Genomic DNA, 17651 nt, shown 5'->3' with positions numbered 1-17651 from the left:
AACAAATGAAGATATATGTGTCGTTCCAGAAAATGACTGTCGCCTACGATTGTATGTAAAAGTTATAAATAAATCTAAATATCAGGTGGTAGAGAGTGGTGCTTGCAACGATAGGGTTGTGGGTTCTATTCCCACTGGGGACCAGCACAGGGGGAAAAGTATGAATATTTACTCTTGTAAGTTGCTTGGATAAAAGTGCTAAATGACTGAAACATTTAATAGTGCTGTAAATATTCTGTTTTGTAATATATGGCATGTGAGTGTTCAGGCTAACAAATGAAGACAGAGAGGCAACATGAATTAAACAAAGATAATACATTTAATAGTGTTTCTCTTTAGGGGCAATGCAAGATACAATGGAAACATAAACGAGACAACAACAACAAAAAAGTTTTCAAAATGAGAACGGTAAAAAGGGACGGCCCTGTTTTCAAAACGAACCGCTGGCACACAGACCAATTCCGATGTTTCCCGTTGAAGAGTAGACTGATTCGATTATTTGTACATTTGCTGTACTTTCACATACACTTGTTGACTCACTGATGCCACATTGTAATATCATGACATGTCCTGCTTCTTTATCGCCTTGTCACACAACATGACATCTTGTCACACCGAATGACTCACGTCAAGTGACATTGACAAAAGGAATCAGAAAACACGTTTCTCTTGAACTTCATCCTCCCACGATACCTTTCTATTGAAAACAGGACCAGTCTCTATAGTTGTCTCTATAGAGTTGAACACAAATGTTGCATAAGAATAATGCAAATTTAAAAAAAAGAGAGAAAAACAGATATTATAGCAACTCCTTTGGTCCAACTCGAAGCACTGGTGGTATGATGTAACAGAGTTGACATGCTGGTAGTGGGTCATTATTGTTTCGAGTTTGGGTATAAGGACCTAGACGGTTTACAGAGCGTAGGTTTAGAGAGTATAACTTTGGTTTGAGGCCTTGTCTACAAATTAGGTTTTTGTGACAGTGTTGGAGACTTGCCACACTACTTTCTACTGTAAATAGGAATTAGACTATAACTGGCATCAGAGAATGCTCATGAAGGCCTGATCTTAGGTAATAACAAGACTTTTGACTATGCAAACTAAAAAGAATTTGGTGACCCCTGAAATGACACACATCTTTATCTGACAAATCCTCCCTCCAGAAAATATGGATGTGGCAATAAATATGGTCCATATTGGTACCCATACAAAAAAGGAAGGTAGTTTTAAGCAGTGTGAGCAGTTATTGCTAAGAGTGATATGACATGATGTATCTGTCTGAGGGTTAATTAAAGAGAGTATAAAGTAGTAATTAGAACAGGAAGTCAAACAGTGAGAGTCTCAGCACAGCAGGAAACACAAAAAAAGAACCAGCATGCACTATTCCTCAGCCATGCAATACATTAGCATTCTAAGCAATGCCCCAACGCCACCTGTTGTGTTAAGTAACACTTGGCGTAGTCGGCAGTCCCATTCCACCTGTCTGAAGCGTTACCATCAGTTCTAGCACTGAGTAAGCTTTCATCCCTCTCATTTTCTTCTTCTTTTCTTTCATTCATTGACTTACTTCATGAGCAAACAACATAAAAAATTCACTCTAAAAAAGTTATGTTAAAAATACCTACTAAAAACAACCCTTAGGTTAAACACCTCACACCCCTTTCACAAACACTTACTACTAACTTTCTCAAAACATCACACCTCCTACCCTTTCTCTCATTAACCTGGCTCTCCAGCCTCTCCCTTCACACCAGGGCAGAATAAGCCTTCAGACAGAAGTTGAAGCTTCACCACAGGAAATTATATAAAGCCGAATAAATCAGACACATGATTAATATGCCACCCGCTAAAAAGCTGGAGAGAGACAGAACGAGAGCGACAAAGAGTGAGAGCATCTATCCATCTTCGACAGCCGCAATCTCATTTGTTTTAGATTAGCCCCTCGTGGCTGTGCTACACCGCTATCAGGGCCCCACCGGCGCGAGAATTACTGGCCTTCAAACCTTTAACTACCGCAATTAAAATGTTGTTTTGGTAATGAGATTTCACAGCCACGCATCGTACATTGAATAGTTCATTAGCCCAAGCCATGGGAGATGAGGAGGAAGTATGATGTGTTATTCATTGTCTCTGATGGAAGCTGTTGCTGCTGGTTTTAATGGAAGTCCAGTCAGCATGAACAGAGGAGCACAATGTCCACAACTGTATCCAGCTCCTGTCTCTCTTTCTCTCATTCTCACTCTCTCTTGTTATCTATCTCTGTCTCATTCTTGCCATGTCATCTACGATCCACAATCTGATCCATCTCAGGTTTCCCGACGCATCCCACACACAACCAACCTCATCCCTGACCTCCTCCTATCTTTCTCCTGACCTCACCTGCACGCAATCCATCTCATCACAGTGCGCACGTCCTCTCTCTCAAACACACCAACACACAATATCTCACATTACCTGCTTCTATGACCCAAACCTCATACACTAGATACACTCAACATATCCAATCTCTTCTTTCTTCAAGTGACTAGCTTTCGGCACTGGGAACTGCTAGCTTTGGTTGAGGCGAAAGAAAGAAAAAGAACATGGTGGAAGTATGGTGGAAAAGGCCAAAGCGTGAGCAAGGAGGCACTAGTAAAGGAAGAGTAGAAAAAAAGATCCGGGAAGGAAAAAGGACATTCCGGCTGGTGCTATCTAGGATTACTAGGCTTAAGGGAAGGTCAAGCTCGAGAAGGCCCGCCAATTTGTTAAAATAAAAAGAGAGAAAGGAGGCGGGGGCAGAGAGTCGAGGCAGTGTGGCGTCAGTAGGGACTGTCTCACTTGGCTGAATTCGCAAATATGGTAGAGGCTCTAATCTATTCCCTCTGACATGAATGGCATCCCTCGTCTGTGTGTGTGTGTGTGTGTGTGTGTGTGTGTGTGTGTGTGTGTGTGTGTGTGTGTGTGTGTGTGTGTGTGTGTGTGTGTGTGTGTGTGTGTGTGTGTGTGTGTGTGTGTGTGTGTGTGTGTGTGTGTGTGTGTGTGTGTGTGTGTGTGTGTGTGTGTCGCCCTGTGCATGGGTGCTACTGGCACCCTCCACCAAAGTTAAAACTCAAGGGTGTGTGTGTTTCTTCCCTATAAAACCCACTGGAGGGGAAAGGAAATGAACCGAGACCTTCCAAAGCCACGAAGCACCTTAACTGTTATGTGGGGATAAGTGAAAAAAATAATCTGTAGAGGAAACTTTTAAACCAACCAGTTTTAGTGGACCTCAAGAACATCACTGTTGTAATCTGTGGACAAAGAACCAAACCCATGTAGTATTTTCTCTCTTTCTCCTCAGACGATTCTAAACATTCAGAACATGGTCAAGTCTGAAATTAATTCCCATGGGGCTTAATCGAGGACATAGAGATACATTAAAAAAAGTGTTTTCTTATATTTGGTGGTAGGTATAGGTTTGGAAGCGGATGGATTAAACTACGGTGGCCCTGTAGTACACATCACTGTTTTCCTACAAGACTACCGGTTAACAGTCTCTCTCCCAGTTTACATTACGCGGTTGACATCTGTGATGGTTCCAAATGTCACTTTTGCCATGGCAACGGGGTTGAAAGAGGCCAGCATGGCTTGTGTTCAAATGGCATGGAGGCATCTGCGTACTGTAGTTGGAGGAGAGAGATACTCCAAGAACAAAAACATTTTGTTCAGGCACAAACGTGACAGCTCGAAGGCAGTCTGGTGAGTACCTAGAGGCCCTCGATGCTGACACAACTCTTACCGCTGTGGATCTGTGGTAGAGCACAGCTAGATGTTAACGAGGTCGGAACCCGGGTCATTGGCTTCTGCCGGTGACATTCACAGTCCACTAGCCACACACGCTAGCCAGGAGGAAGGACCAGAAGGGATTCTTATGTGGCCATTGGTTAAAAATCCTGTCCATCATGTCACAACATGTTGTGCTGTAGCTCAATGGAAGTAAGCATCTCCAATGGGATAGGAGTATGTTTAGTGCCATTAGATTGTTGCTGTTTTGAAAAAGGCTAATATGCAAAAAGCAGTGGACCTGAAATGAGTCATGACCTAAAGGTGTTTACATGACCGATGAGGGCTTGAATGGATTAAGGGATATACAATATCTTTTTGTATCATATATCCTTAGGCATGTTGAAAGAGGAGGTCATGCTGATCATGTTTTTCTATAGCTATGCTTTTTAAAGATGCCTATTTCTGTTGCACATTTCCTCGTTATTACATTTCTGAAAGATGTTCAAATACAATGGGGTGAAAACGGAAAAACAAATAAGACAAAAATGTATCATTTTGACCAAAACATTGAACTTTTTTTTTTTTTTTAAATATTTAAAAAATACATAATACCAAATATGAAAAAGTCAAGCTTGACCCATTACAATTCCCTTGTAATTTGCAGGCGCAGGCAGAGAAGCCATGTAAATTGTACTCAATTAAACAACAGCGATATGCATTAATATGTGCTGAAGCGAAATGTTATGGGTGATTCAACACGTTTACATAATGCCTTCGTCGAGGGGAGGGAGATGGGTTAGGGGTTCTGTATCAACTGTAGTTGTACTATACATAGACCTAATTATTGATTTCCATTGCTTTAGATGGGATATGATGGGTGAGATAAGGAGCATTTTATACCCTCCATTTGTGAAGCAGAACTAACTTCAGCTTCTATAGATCTGTATGCAACGGCTTGAAATTCATACCAAACAGACTGTAGAAATGTTTTTTTTAAATGATACAGTATCTCACACATTATTGACTTTTGTACTAGGTTGACAGGTGTAGTAAAGTCTAGTGAGGCAGTGGATACATATTTGATTGTCAAACCAGAAATGGGAGATATAAACATTAGGTCAAAAATAAATATGATTTGAATCAGGCATTACGTACAGACCAATAAGGAGAAAGGAAGTGTCCATGATTTTGCTAGTTGCAGCACACAGCATGGGGGGGAAAAAACATCATTTAGAAGGTTGGGAAAAAAGATAGCCAAATAGAATAAAGTGAACTAAAAAAAATGTACAAACTACAAAAAACAACAACTCTTAGCTGCATTCAAATTTGAAAACATTCAATTATGTACAGGCATTGATTGTGTAGTTGGAAGTTTCACTGACCAGCAGTGCATTTGGTATTGCATTGTAACTGCCGGTTTGTAGGGCAACATGGAAAAAAGTATGTTGCAGTAGCATTAATCTCCCACAAGAGAGTACCATGTACAGTATCCAATTATTATATTGTGAGGAGCTTTGGCATCCTCTAATGACTGAGATATTTTCCTGTGAAAAGACAGGAGTTGAAAAACTTGAGGTAAAAAAATACTCTTATTAAATAGTTTTTTTTTTTATCAATAAATAATATGCTGAGTATTTCAACTGCATCTTTACATTAATGCACTGTAAACAAGTGTTAAAGTGCATTAATTCACAAAAAACGGAACTTCAATCTTCATTATTGTCTATGTGTGATCACACTGTAACAACAAAAAACAACTATGGTTGGCTAAAACAGATATAACTGCGATCTAGCAGGTACAATACTTTAATACTATAATACTGTCCAGCAGAAAATGTCATGAAAAAATGTCACACACTGTTAGAAAAATATTTCAGCAGTCTTGAACACCAGCCAGTTGAAATAGTACTTCATTTGGATTTTCAATTGGGGATCGTATTGAAGTAATATCAGTTTTGTGTTTGGGGAAAATGTATAAGTAAATAGTAATAACTCAAAATAGTCCTGCAGTACTATTCTAAATCCAGTAGATACCAAACTACTTTTAAAGCAAGGAAGTGAACATAAATGTTCTTGCATACCACATGAACCAATACTGCACAGCAATATCCGCATGTTTCAACATTCTTTCATTTGGGTTCAGAACATTAACTGAGTCCAGATGTTATCAAAATATATATTTTTTTATTCTTCAGTTTTTAAACTTCGTTTTAGTTATTTTTTAGAATACATTGTATTGGGCTATTTGTATCCATAAATAGATAGTTGTCACGTGTGATTCCTCTCCGGCCTCTAGGTCACCAGGCTGCTCGTTAAGGCACCATGTTATGCACATTAGCGCATAAAGACACTCACCTGGACTCCATCACCTCCTTGATTACCTGCCCTATATATTTCACTCGCTTTGGTTCCTTCCCCATTGTTTCTGTTTCTTGTAGGTGCGTTGTTTGTGTTTTGTATTATGTTACATTTATTAATTAAAACACACTCCCTGAACTTGCCTCCTGACTCCCAGCACATTCGTTACAATAGTAAAGCTACAAAATAGCCAATGCAATGATATTCTGCTTTGGTTTGATCACATTGTGGGCTCGAGGCTATGGAAATATATCCCTGGGATTCAAAGATCATTATGAAGCCATATTTCCAGTACTTATTTTCTGTGCAACTGCGGTTGCTTTACTGTATACAGTAAAGCATATATACAAATATATTTGTCTGGGACTAAGACAGACAATACTAAAACTTATTGTGTAAAGTAATATCTTGGTGGTAGGTTAAAAAAAATGTTTTAACTGAAAAGCACCTTCAATTGGAATTTATTTCCCAATAACTATACTTTGATTAGATTTCAAGCTTGACAAGTTTCGGCTTTATTTGTGTGCAAGATACTGTAGGCTTGGTTGAAAATATAGAGTAAGAAGTTGGACTCCAAAAACGGGGTGACACTACAAAGTTTGTCTAATTACGTGTACCTCAAACAGAGATATTCCGTCAGTGAAACTTCAGAGAATCGAATATCCGAGAGAGGAAACTTGGACTCTTTCCAATTCTGGGCTGTCGGTGGAGTGTTTCACAAGAAAGCAGAAATACATCTCTAAGGACAGACAGAAAGACACACAGAGACATTAAAGAACAAAACATACAGTAATGTCTAAAAAAGATAATCAAACAATGAGTCATTTTCAGTGAGTCAATTGGGACTCAATTGTGACTCACTGAGAGTCACTGATATCTCTCCTGTTCTCTTGTTTTTTTCTTATTTGATTCGGAACACTCTAGATTGATCCTATTCGCTCGGTAACGCTCTTAAAACACTCCTACTCAAGTGATTCTCTTGAACGTTACAAAAATCATTTTGGTGGTATTCATGCTCATAGGCCTATGGCACAGTAATACATTTGGTAATGACGTTGATTCACCGATGTGTTCCGTCCACTTCTTCGAACCCCCATTCAGTTGATCATCTACGAAAGGCACCTATTTGGCATTATAGTCACAAGGGCAGGTATAAGGCTTGCCATCATTGCCCAGCTATCTTCTCTTTCTAATGTAAACCCCTTCTAAAAGGTGTCGTGTCAAATCGTTCCAAAGTTACAAAAACGTATTTGTGTTTCTAACACTGGGGGTGGCCAACCCTGTTTTCAGTCTCTCGTTATATCCCATATCGCACGCAAAAATCTGGACTTTTAGTCTTTTACGTGTACACTTTAGTAAGCCAGAAATAAAAGTGTCTCTTTCTCATTATAAGGTTAAAACAACATGTAGTTTTTTTACATAAAGTCTTTCAGAATCAATCATCTGTTTACATATTTGGAGCATATTGCTTGTGGTAGCTCTTGTGGGGTAACATTCTTATGGAGTGATGTCATCACCAATATTCTTAGTGACATCATCAAAGGGGGACATTGTTATTATTACTAGGCCATTACTTCTTCCTCTCTAGGTAGTTGGAGGGGACCCAGCCCTTGCGGGGGTGCAGGGCATCTTGGACCTGGCAGTACCACCACCCGTTGGGGTTCCTGTCTAGAACCTCCAGGCAGGTGCCCTCAGGGAAGCCCATGGTCTCATCGTCCCCCCGGTAGTCAGCGATGGAAATATATACCTCCCTCCCCAGGTTGTTATGGATCAGCTGGCTCTTCTCGATAGGCTTGGGCCTGACTGTGGTTACGGGGATACCATTACGCTGCACAACAACCCCAACCCTGCTCAAGGCGTCCGTCCCGCCACCGGCGCCAAATCGTTCCGCCGAAGAATCCCTGGTGGTGATTGAGCGCTCTGAGGGTCGCGATCGGGTCTCGACTATGACGGGTTGCGCACGCACCGCGTTGAAAGAGGAGTTACGGCGCACGCCGAGGGTAGAGGAACCGGAGCGGTACTGGTCGGTACGATACTGGTTGTGGGCGGCCAATGACTCGTTCCGCCTCAGGGAACTCGTCATGTAGTGTTGACTGTCCATGGCAGGCTGTGGCACAGACACGAACACGGACTGGGGTCTGACAGCGGACTGCGGTCTCACCCCACCGTTCCTCATTCTCACAGCTCCGTTAACCAGCACAGCCGGCTTGGAGAAGCCCCCCGGAGGCTTGGAGGGGATGGGGGGAATGTTCCTCGATCTCAGACCCCCTGGCGTGTTGTGTACCTGGTGGTGGTTGGTGAGTCCCTGGAGGTTGATGTCGTTGAGCGCCAGCACGCGCTGCTCATTCTTCTCCAGGCTGTTGGACTTGCTCCCGGTGCCGCTGCCCGACCCAGAGCGCTGCCCGTCAGACTCGGACCCACCACCGTCCCTCCCTTGGTGGATGGGCTCCAGGTAGAAGGTGGGCGCCCAGCCTTCCTCGTCCCGCCAACGAATGTACCACCATCCACTCTCCTGCCTCTCCAGGACCTCCACCTCCACCCCAGGTGGAAAGCTCAGCTCTGACTCCTGGACCTTGTCATAGGCGTCTGTGGTCCGGTACAGGTTGAACCCCTCCAGATCTGAATCTCCCCGGCTCCCCTTGGAGTAGATGGAAGAGAGGTCTGAGGTGCTGTTGCGGGAAGAATGGGAGTCCTCCGACGAGATGACAGAGGACGTCTCTGAGTCTTTGAGCCCATGGACGGTATGCCGGAGTTGTCCCGTGGGCCTCAACTGGCGTCTCAGGGAAGTGATGTCCATTCTCTCGGAGCACTGTGGCTCTGACTTGGTGGTGAGCAGAGGTTTAGGCCTCACCGAGGGCTTGAGCTTGGTGGAGGGGCTCTGGCCTATCCTTTGCTCCACCGTCCGGATGCCTGGAGGTCTCCTGGAACCTCTACCTGATTCATCTGAGGACGACCTGGGGCTGGTGTCGGCTTTGGCTAAGGACTGGCTCCGGCTCAGCTCTGGGGCGACCTTCTTCAATGGCTTTCCCCCTGCTAGAGGTGAAGACCCTGAGGGTTTGCGGGGTACAGTCGAGGAGTGGTAGATCCTTGGGGAGTTGGAACCGCCGCAGCCTTTGGCCGAAGCCCCTTCATCACCACTACTGCGCCTGAAGCCATCATTCTCATAGATACATTCCTCCTTGGCCATCTCTTCAACAGACCTGAAGGACCTTCTTCTATAGCTGATAATCACAGGGGAGGTCTTGCAGACCGGAGGAGAACTACGGTACTTCTCATAGACCACATTGTTGATTTTCACCTCCAGGGGGCGATGTATTGTCTCTCCCTTCAGGGAATCTGTGTCTGACTCGCCCTCGCATCCAACGGCGGGAATGTCGTATTCAGGTTCCTCGTATACTGCAGGCCGACTAGGGGATTCTGTGGCTTTGGACGATGAGGAGATGGAGTGACTGGGTGAAGGTGAGGGCGTCTCCTCTGAGTCTTGCTTTTTGACGGGTGGAGCTGGGGGTGGGACTTTGGGGCGAGTAAGCGTGCTGGTTCGTCGGCTGAGGTTGGGCTTCTTGCGTTTGTCGATGTAGGAGCAGGGGGCCCAACCCTCCGTCTCCCCGATCTGGACATACCACCAGCCCCCGGAGTTCTTCTCTATAACCTACAGAGAAGACAGGTGGGAAGATAACCAACAGTCAGATACACACTTGATGGAACTATCGCTTTACAAATAAATACTCAGTCTCACTTGAATTTCACACTGATGAAAATAGTATTTTTGAAAATAGTATTTTTAAAACAATGGGTCCTGGTCAAAAGTAGTGCACTATAAAGGGAATAGGGTGCCATTTTGGAAGCAGACAATGTTTCTCATACATGTAGATCTCTTGAGCGTTGTGGTTATACAGATGTAGGATCTTAATTTGATCACCCTGCTGCAGGAGAACTTGGAATTTATAATGCATAGGGAGAGGGTCAGAGTAATAGTGTCCCTTTTCTCTACTGCTGTTCTCTCCCTCCCTCTAACATCTCCTCCACTATCACACCATCAGTCTCCCCATTTACAGATGTAGGACCTTCATTTGATCACCCTGTTGCAGGACAACTTTCCTGCAATGCAAGACATTGTGTATTTAAGATTTTAAAAGGCTTCTGAAGGGAAATTTCCACTTTGAAATTTCAAATGTACATTAATTATAATCCACATAATAATCCCAATGTCCTGTTGTTGCAGGATTATTTTCCTGCTGTAGAAAACTTCCTGCTGTAGAAAACTTGCTCAAATTAAAATCCTACATCCTACATATTCCGGGTATCATCCCAGCTTTGTTTTCTTTATTATTTTGGTTGGGTCAGGGAGTGACGAGGGTGGTATGTGTGTTTTTGTCTTGTCTTGGTTTTCTTTGTATATCTATGGGGTTTTGGTTTGTCTAGGTAAATGTAGGTCTATGGTGGCCCGAAATGGTTCCCAATCAGAGCAACATTGTCCTATTTAGGTTGCCATTTTTCCATTTTGGTTTGGTGGGTTATTGTCTATGTGTAGTTGCACGTCAGCACTTGTGTTCATAGCTTCACATTCAGTTTGTTAGTTTGTTTAGTTCGTTTAAATGAAGAAGAATGTATTCATCTCATGCTGCGCCTTGGTCTCCTCGTTATGACCAACGTGACATTCTTGGTGCGGCGGTTAGAGAAATCAAAACAAAAGCTCCCTTCTTTTAACGTCAAATGTCCACCCTGACATCCAGTTGGCGTCTATGCAGTATTTTGCAAGCATCATCAAAACGAACAGACCGCCAAGGCCATATCTATGCAGCTTCAGCAGTTGTGTCGCTGGTGAGCTGTCAGGTGTCATTCATATTTAATGTGCTCAGACAGATTCCAATACCGACATATGTACAGCAGTTCTGAGCATAGAGATAGATCATATAGACGGTAGCCTATCCATCCAGAAAGTAAATATCTGTATAGATACTGTATCTCTATGATTCTGGGTGCTTACGTCAGCTTTTTGTCCTCCACGGAAACTGATGCCATCAGAGATGCAGGACTGGAACTCTGCGATGGTGTAGTACTCCGCTTCCACAGTAGGGGGCTCTGGTGGCTTGGGTAACTGGAAGCCCTGCACAAACAAGAGGAATAGAACAAGAAGCAATCTTGAGTTCAATGTTCTATGTTTATGTGTAAAAAAAAACGTTCTGATACATACTGTATTTGAAAGTGACTTACCAGATTTGTTTCTCTTCTAGGAGGGGGTTTTTGTCGGAGGTTGGGAGAGCCTAATGAATGGAATCATAGATTAGCCTCATGTACTGTCAAATGTAGAAATGATAGAAGTGCAATTAGTAGTCTATTGTACACACATAACAGACAAGTACAAACCTTAGTATATCTGTAAAACCCCAATCAAAATGTTATATCACTCAGCACTATATATGTTTTTATGGCATTTTATTACACCCAAATATTAGTTACACAAATATATCCCAGCACCCAAATATTAGTCAAATAGATATATATTAGCCGAGTAAATAGTCTAATTTGAATCACCATACAACTCCATAATCGATGACACTCACCTATCGACACTCTGTGTGGAGCGACACGTGCTACAGCAGGGGAACCAGGTTCTGTCTTCCCCTTACTGTCCTGTAGAGGGCCACTAGCACCAGGGCCCAGGCTAGGACTGGAGGTACCCATCCCAGATCCAGAACTCAGCCCAGGACTCGGACCTGGGCAAGGGCTCGGGCCGTGGTCGGGGCTGGGGTTATAACCTGGGGCACAGGGCATGGGCAGGCTGATCTCACTCTTGGAGATGTGGCGCTCAGGACTGGTGGAATCTCCATCCGTTTGGACATCCTTTGAATCAAATCAAACTTTATTTCAAATGCATTTAAAATGGCAACACACTTCACAGTAAAAGAAAAACGATACAATACAAGACGTAAATCAAACAAAAGCTAATAAAATAGAAAAAAGTGCTAAAAAATTAAAAAGCTGGGCCTCCCGGGTGGCGCAGTGGTCTCAGGCACTTCTGGGTTCGAGCCCAGGCTCTGCCGCAGCCAGCTGCGACCGGGAGGTTCATGGAGCGACGCACAATTGGCCCAGCGTCATCTGGGTTAGGGATGGTTTGGCCGGCAGGGATATCCTTGTCTCATCGCGCACCAAGGACTTCTGTGGCGGGCCGGGCACAGTGCACGCTGACCAGGTCGCTAGGTGTACGGTTTCCTCCGACACATTGGTGCGGCTGGCTTCCGGGTTGGATGTGCGTTGTGTCAAGAAGCAGTACGGCTTGGTTGGGTCGTGTTTCGGGGACACATGGCTCTTGACCTTCACCTCTCCTGAGTCCGTACAGGAGTTGCAGCAATAAGACAGTAACTACTACCAATTGGATACAACGAAATTGGGGAGAAAAGGGGGTAAAAAATATATAAAAAAAGAAAAATCTAAAAGTTCAATCAAATGAAATCTTAAGTTAAAAGTGAAATCTTAAAACCTTACTTTCTCACTGCTGGACTTCTTCTGGAGCAGGTTGCTGATCTCCATGATGTTGCCGATGATCTCCACAGGGCCTGTCGGGGTCTTCTTCCTGCCCGAGGATGAGAAGTCCTCCTTCATCTTCTTCAGGTATGAGGCCGGGGCCCAGCCCTCCTTCCCCAGGTACCTAGCAGGAGAATGGGAGTTTACTCACCGGTCAAATAGTAACCCTTACCGGTCAAATAGTAACCCTCACCGGTCAAATAGTAACCCTTACCGGTCAAATAGTAACCCTCACCGGTCAAATAGTAACCCTTACCGGTCAAATAGTAACCCTCACCGGTAAAATAGTAACCCTTACCGGTCAAATGGTAACCCTTACCGGTCAAATAGTAACCCTCACCGGTCAAATAGTAACCCTTACCGGTCAAATGGTAACCCTTACCAGTCAAATAGTAACCCTTACCGGTCAAATGGTAACCCTTACCAGTCAAATAGTAACCCTTACCGGTCAAATAGTAACCCTTACCGGTCAAATAGTAACCCTCACCGGTCAAATAGTAACCCTCACCGGTCAAATAGTAACCCTCACCGGTCAAATAGTAACCCTTACCGGTCAAATAGTAACCCTTACCGGTCAAATGGTAATCCTTACCGGTCAAATGGTAACCCTTACCAGTCAATTAGTAACCCTTACCGGTCAAAAAGTGCATTGTGTGTTGGCGTCAAAGTGTAATTACTTCCACTTTATGTCCGTCAGTAATAACACTGGTACATCAGCAGTAAAAGATGAGGGAGTCTTTATGTTGTTTATTCTCCCACTGACTGTCTACGACCACTAGATGTCCTCATACACATAGAAGATTCTGAGCAGGGGGACGGCTCATATTCATTTCTGGAAGGGAGTCAGGGGAATGCTATCAAACACAAGGTAACCATGCGTTTCATGTGTGCGACACCATTCAATTGATTCCGTCCGCCCCTATCTAGGTGCCTCCGGCTGCCTGTGGTCTGTGGATTATATATGAGAGATGTAACAGGAGAGATGTAACAGGGCTGTTCTGCAAGCCAGAGCAGAGTCCAGAGTAGCATGTGGTAATCATCAGCTGGAGAGTGGAGCTCACAAGGCCTTCGGGGCCATGAGGAAGCTACAAACAACAGGCCAGGAAATGCACATTTACTGAGTATACAACACACTCTGTCGCTCTTCCACCGAACAGGTCACACACAACGCATTCACCTGATCTCCAACGAGCCACATATGTTAATGGCTTACAATGACATTCATCAGATGAGATGGACCTCAGCCTTGATCACATCTCTGAAAATAATGATAGAAACGCTCTCTCTGGGGACTCATTTCATTAGTGTGAGAAAATGTACATTAACGTTTGGTCCGATTCCAATATGGTCATTCACTCACTTCCCTAGCCTGTAGGTCCTGTTGAAGGGAGTGAAGGATTTAATTGTAATTGGAACTGGGCCCATCCAACATAAAATCACTAATAGGTGTGAATTCTTAACCGAAGCAATGTTTTCCATTGGCTAAGGTCCCTCCACAGTAAGAACCAATGGGAGGAGGTGATGCTCACCTGATGTACCACCAGCCCTCCAGGTTCTTTTGGATGACCTCCACGGTGACCCCTTTCTCAAAGCCGATCTCGTCCTTCCCCTGGCTGGCGTACGGCTGCACCGTCGTGTACTTCTCTTCTACACGGGTCGATGGAAGGAAGGACAGAGAAAGGAAGGAGAGAATCAACATTTCTGTTCAGTAAATCCCAGTCACGAACCCCTTGGAGAACTCCCCTTGAATGTCCCAGTCAAGAGATATCTACTGCAACAATCAAAGTATTTCAATCAGTTAATGTTCTCTTAGAAAGCAACACAGAGGTAAAAGTATCGGGAATCACCCAGTTAGCCATTTGATCTGTTTTATTTTTTCAAGCCAGCATGCATACCCTGACTGTATCCGTTCCAATCGTATCCTCCGATACAAACACAAAACAGCACCCTCTACTGGCCAAACCTCTCATCACATCCACAACACTCTCAAACCCTTCCTTATCACAGCTAGAACCCAGCCAGGACCAAAAATACCAAGGGGGGGTGAGTACTTTCACAAGCCACTGTAAACACTGTTGAGTGAACAACACTGCGGACTGGATCACTTTGAAATGGCTGCAGCGCTCCGGAGCGGCAGTATGGAGCCGGAGCCTCCCTGTTGGAGATAAGGAACCTGTGGAAGCTCTCAGATCTTTATCTGGCTCCATTTGGAGACAAGAGAAATCCCCGCAGCCACTCTAGAGTGGGATGATCCGTAGGGGGATTCAACTACTGTGGGAAAAGCCAAGTGTAAGTATGAGGGGTAGTAGTGGGGGGTAGATAGATAGGGCCATTTTAAGCAGCTGTTGCTTCAATGTGTTGGATATACAGTGGCATGCGAGGGAAGGGGGATAAAGACAGGGAGAGAATCGAAATTGGTCCAGAGTGAGAATGGCTTGTGACTCAAATTATCCCCTATATTACCCCATATAGTGCACTACATTTGACTATGTCAATAGCAGTGCAATATGCAATAAATAGTGCACTATAGGATGACTACAGTGCCATTTGGGACACACCCAATGTGTCCCTGGGTGGGATGGGGAAGTGAGGAGAGGAATTTCAGAGGTGTGAACGTGTGTTGGGTCAATTATAGAGAGCTGTAAGGAATGCCTAGGGGCTTTGGGCCTGGGTAGCACAGGGAGTGTGTGTAGGTTGTGTGTGTGTGTGTGTGTGTGTGTGTGTGTGTGTGTGTGTGTGTGTGTGTGTGTGTGTGTGTGTGTGTGTGTGTGTGTGTGTGTGTGTGTGTGTGTGTGTGTGTGTGTGTGTGTGTGTGTGTGTGTGTGTGTATTCAAACATACGTATCATGTGTGTGAGCATGCTCTCTGGACATGTACTGTATGTGTATGTGTGTCTCACACCGTCTTAGTGAAAGTTTGACCAGTCAGCTGGGCCCAAAGCCCCAAACAGTGAGTTGAGAAGGAAGTTATCAGCACACTGCCATAAATCACATTAGACCCTGCTGTAACTGATCCCGTTCTCTAGACATACAGACAGAGGAACAGGGTGGAGGAGACTGGATAGAGTGTTTGACCCAACGACTCGCCCTGTCAACAACACATGAGGTAATCAATGAGGTCATCCTGCTGTCACTAGCCATTCACCACCTAATGATTTCATCGGACCTAACATTGGGTCAGAAAAGTTTGTGGGTTTGACTGAACAATGCATTAACAAGGGATCCATTTGTTTTTCTTGGGAGTATTTCTGGCGATAAAGTTACCAAAGGCAGGCCCATTGACCTGAGGTAGGGTCAGAGTAAGTGAACTATAAAACAATAACAAAGCATTTACATTTACATTTAAGTCATTTAGCAGACGCTCTTATCCAGAGCGACTTACAAATTGGTGCATTCACCTTATGACATCCAGTGGAACAACCACTTTACAATAGTGCATCTAAATATTTTAAGGGGGGGGGGGGGTGAGAAGGATTACTTTATCCTATCCTAGGTATTCCTTAAAGAGGTGCGGTTTCAGGTGTCTCCGGAAGGTGGTGATTGACTCCGCTGTCCTGGCGTCGTGAGGGAGTTTGTTCCACCATTGGGGAGCCAGAGCAGCGAACAGTTTTGACTGAGCTGAGCGGGAACTGTACTTCCTCAGTGGTAGGGAGGCGAGCAGGCCAGAGGTGGATGAACGCAGTGCCCTTATTTGGGTGTAGGGCCTGATCAGAGCCTGGAGGTACTGAGGTGCCGTTCCCCTCACAGCTCCGTAGGCAAGCACCATGGTCTTGTAGCGGATGCGAGCTTCAACTGGAAGCCAGTGGAGAGAGCGGAGGAGCGGGGTGACGTGAGAGAACTTGGGAAGGTTGAACACTAGACGGGCTGCGGCGTTCTGGATGAGTTGTAGGGGTTTAATGGCACAGGCAGGGAGCCCAGCCAACAGCGAGTTGCAGTAATCCAGACGGGAGATGACAAGTGCCTGGATTAGGACCTGCGCCGCTTCCTGTGTGAGGCAGGGTCGTACTCTGCGGATGTTGTAGAGCATGAACCTACAGGAACGGGCCACCGCCTTGATGTTAGTTGAGAACGACAGTTTGTTGTCCAGGATCACGCCAAGGTTCTTAGCGCTCTGGGAGGAGGACACAATGGAGTTGTCAACCGTGATGGCGAGATCATGGAACGGGCAGTCCTTCCCGGGAGGAAGAGCAGCTCCGTCTTGCCGAAGTTCAGCTTGAGGTGGTGATCCGTCATCCACACTGATATGTCTGCCAGACATGCAGAGATGCGGTCGCCACCTGGTCATCAGAAGGGGGAAAGGAGAAGATTAATTGTGTGTCGTCTGCATAGCAATGATAGGAGAGACCATGTGAGGTTATGACAGAGCCAAGTGACTTGGTGTATAGCGAGAATAGGAGAGGGCCTAGAACAGAGCCCTGGGGGACACCAGTGGTGAGAGCGCGTGGTGAGGAGACAGATTCTCGCCACGCCACCTGGTAGGAGCGACCTGTCAGGTAGGACGCAATCCAAGCGTGGGCCGCGCCGGAGATGCCCAACTCAGAGAGGGTGGAGAGGAGGATCTGATGGTTCACAGTATCGAAGGCAGCCGATAGGTCTAGCGATCCATTTAGCTTCCTCCTTTGTCTTCTTTGGGAGTATTTTGCCGATAAAGTGAACAACTTTAGACCCATTGACCTGATGTAGGGTAGGAACAACAACAAAGTCATCCATTTTGCCTCCTCCTCTGTGGTGTTAATCCATAAGATTTAGCACCTGGCACGTATCTTCCCTCCTTACCTTGTTTACCCTCTCGTTTCCATGGTAACTAAAACCTTGACAACCGGGGAAAAATATTATATTTCTTAGCAAATGGGTCAAGTATTCCATTAGTAAAGAGTGTTTCTGGGTAGTTTCAGATAAGTTGTTAATAAGACAATTCATTAATATTGTAAGGTTAGACTCCCTACTTTTCTCTCTAACTCATGCATGCTTCTGTCTCAATGAATTCCTTAATTCCTCCCATCTTCTCTCCTCACCTCTTTCTCAA

At 44.7% G+C, this 17651-nt stretch overlaps 1 protein-coding gene across 3 annotated transcripts in view; it reads right to left on the bottom strand.

Moving 5' to 3' along the window:
* Positions 1–296: 296 nt before the first annotated feature.
* LOC124016521 (SH3 and PX domain-containing protein 2A-like) overlaps positions 297–17651 on the bottom strand; it is a 140918-nt gene continuing 123563 nt past the window's right edge. For all 3 annotated transcript variants that reach the window (XM_046332095.1, XM_046332096.1, XM_046332097.1), the window contains 6 exons: positions 14157–14274; positions 12589–12751; positions 11667–11946; positions 11317–11366; positions 11090–11209; positions 297–9751 (listed from right to left, as the gene is read on the bottom strand). In XM_046332095.1, coding sequence (XP_046188051.1) covers positions 7673–9751; positions 11090–11209; positions 11317–11366; positions 11667–11946; positions 12589–12751; positions 14157–14274 — 2810 coding nt within the window. In that variant the 3' untranslated portion in view covers positions 297–7672. The remainder of the gene's footprint in view (positions 9752–11089; positions 11210–11316; positions 11367–11666; positions 11947–12588; positions 12752–14156; positions 14275–17651) is intronic.

This window comes from Oncorhynchus gorbuscha, linkage group LG26 (assembly GCF_021184085.1).
Source record: "Oncorhynchus gorbuscha isolate QuinsamMale2020 ecotype Even-year linkage group LG26, OgorEven_v1.0, whole genome shotgun sequence".
NCBI lineage: Eukaryota > Metazoa > Chordata > Actinopteri > Salmoniformes > Salmonidae > Oncorhynchus > Oncorhynchus gorbuscha.
Note: the sequence above shows the minus strand (reverse complement) of the source record. Positions and strands in the feature narration are given on the sequence as shown.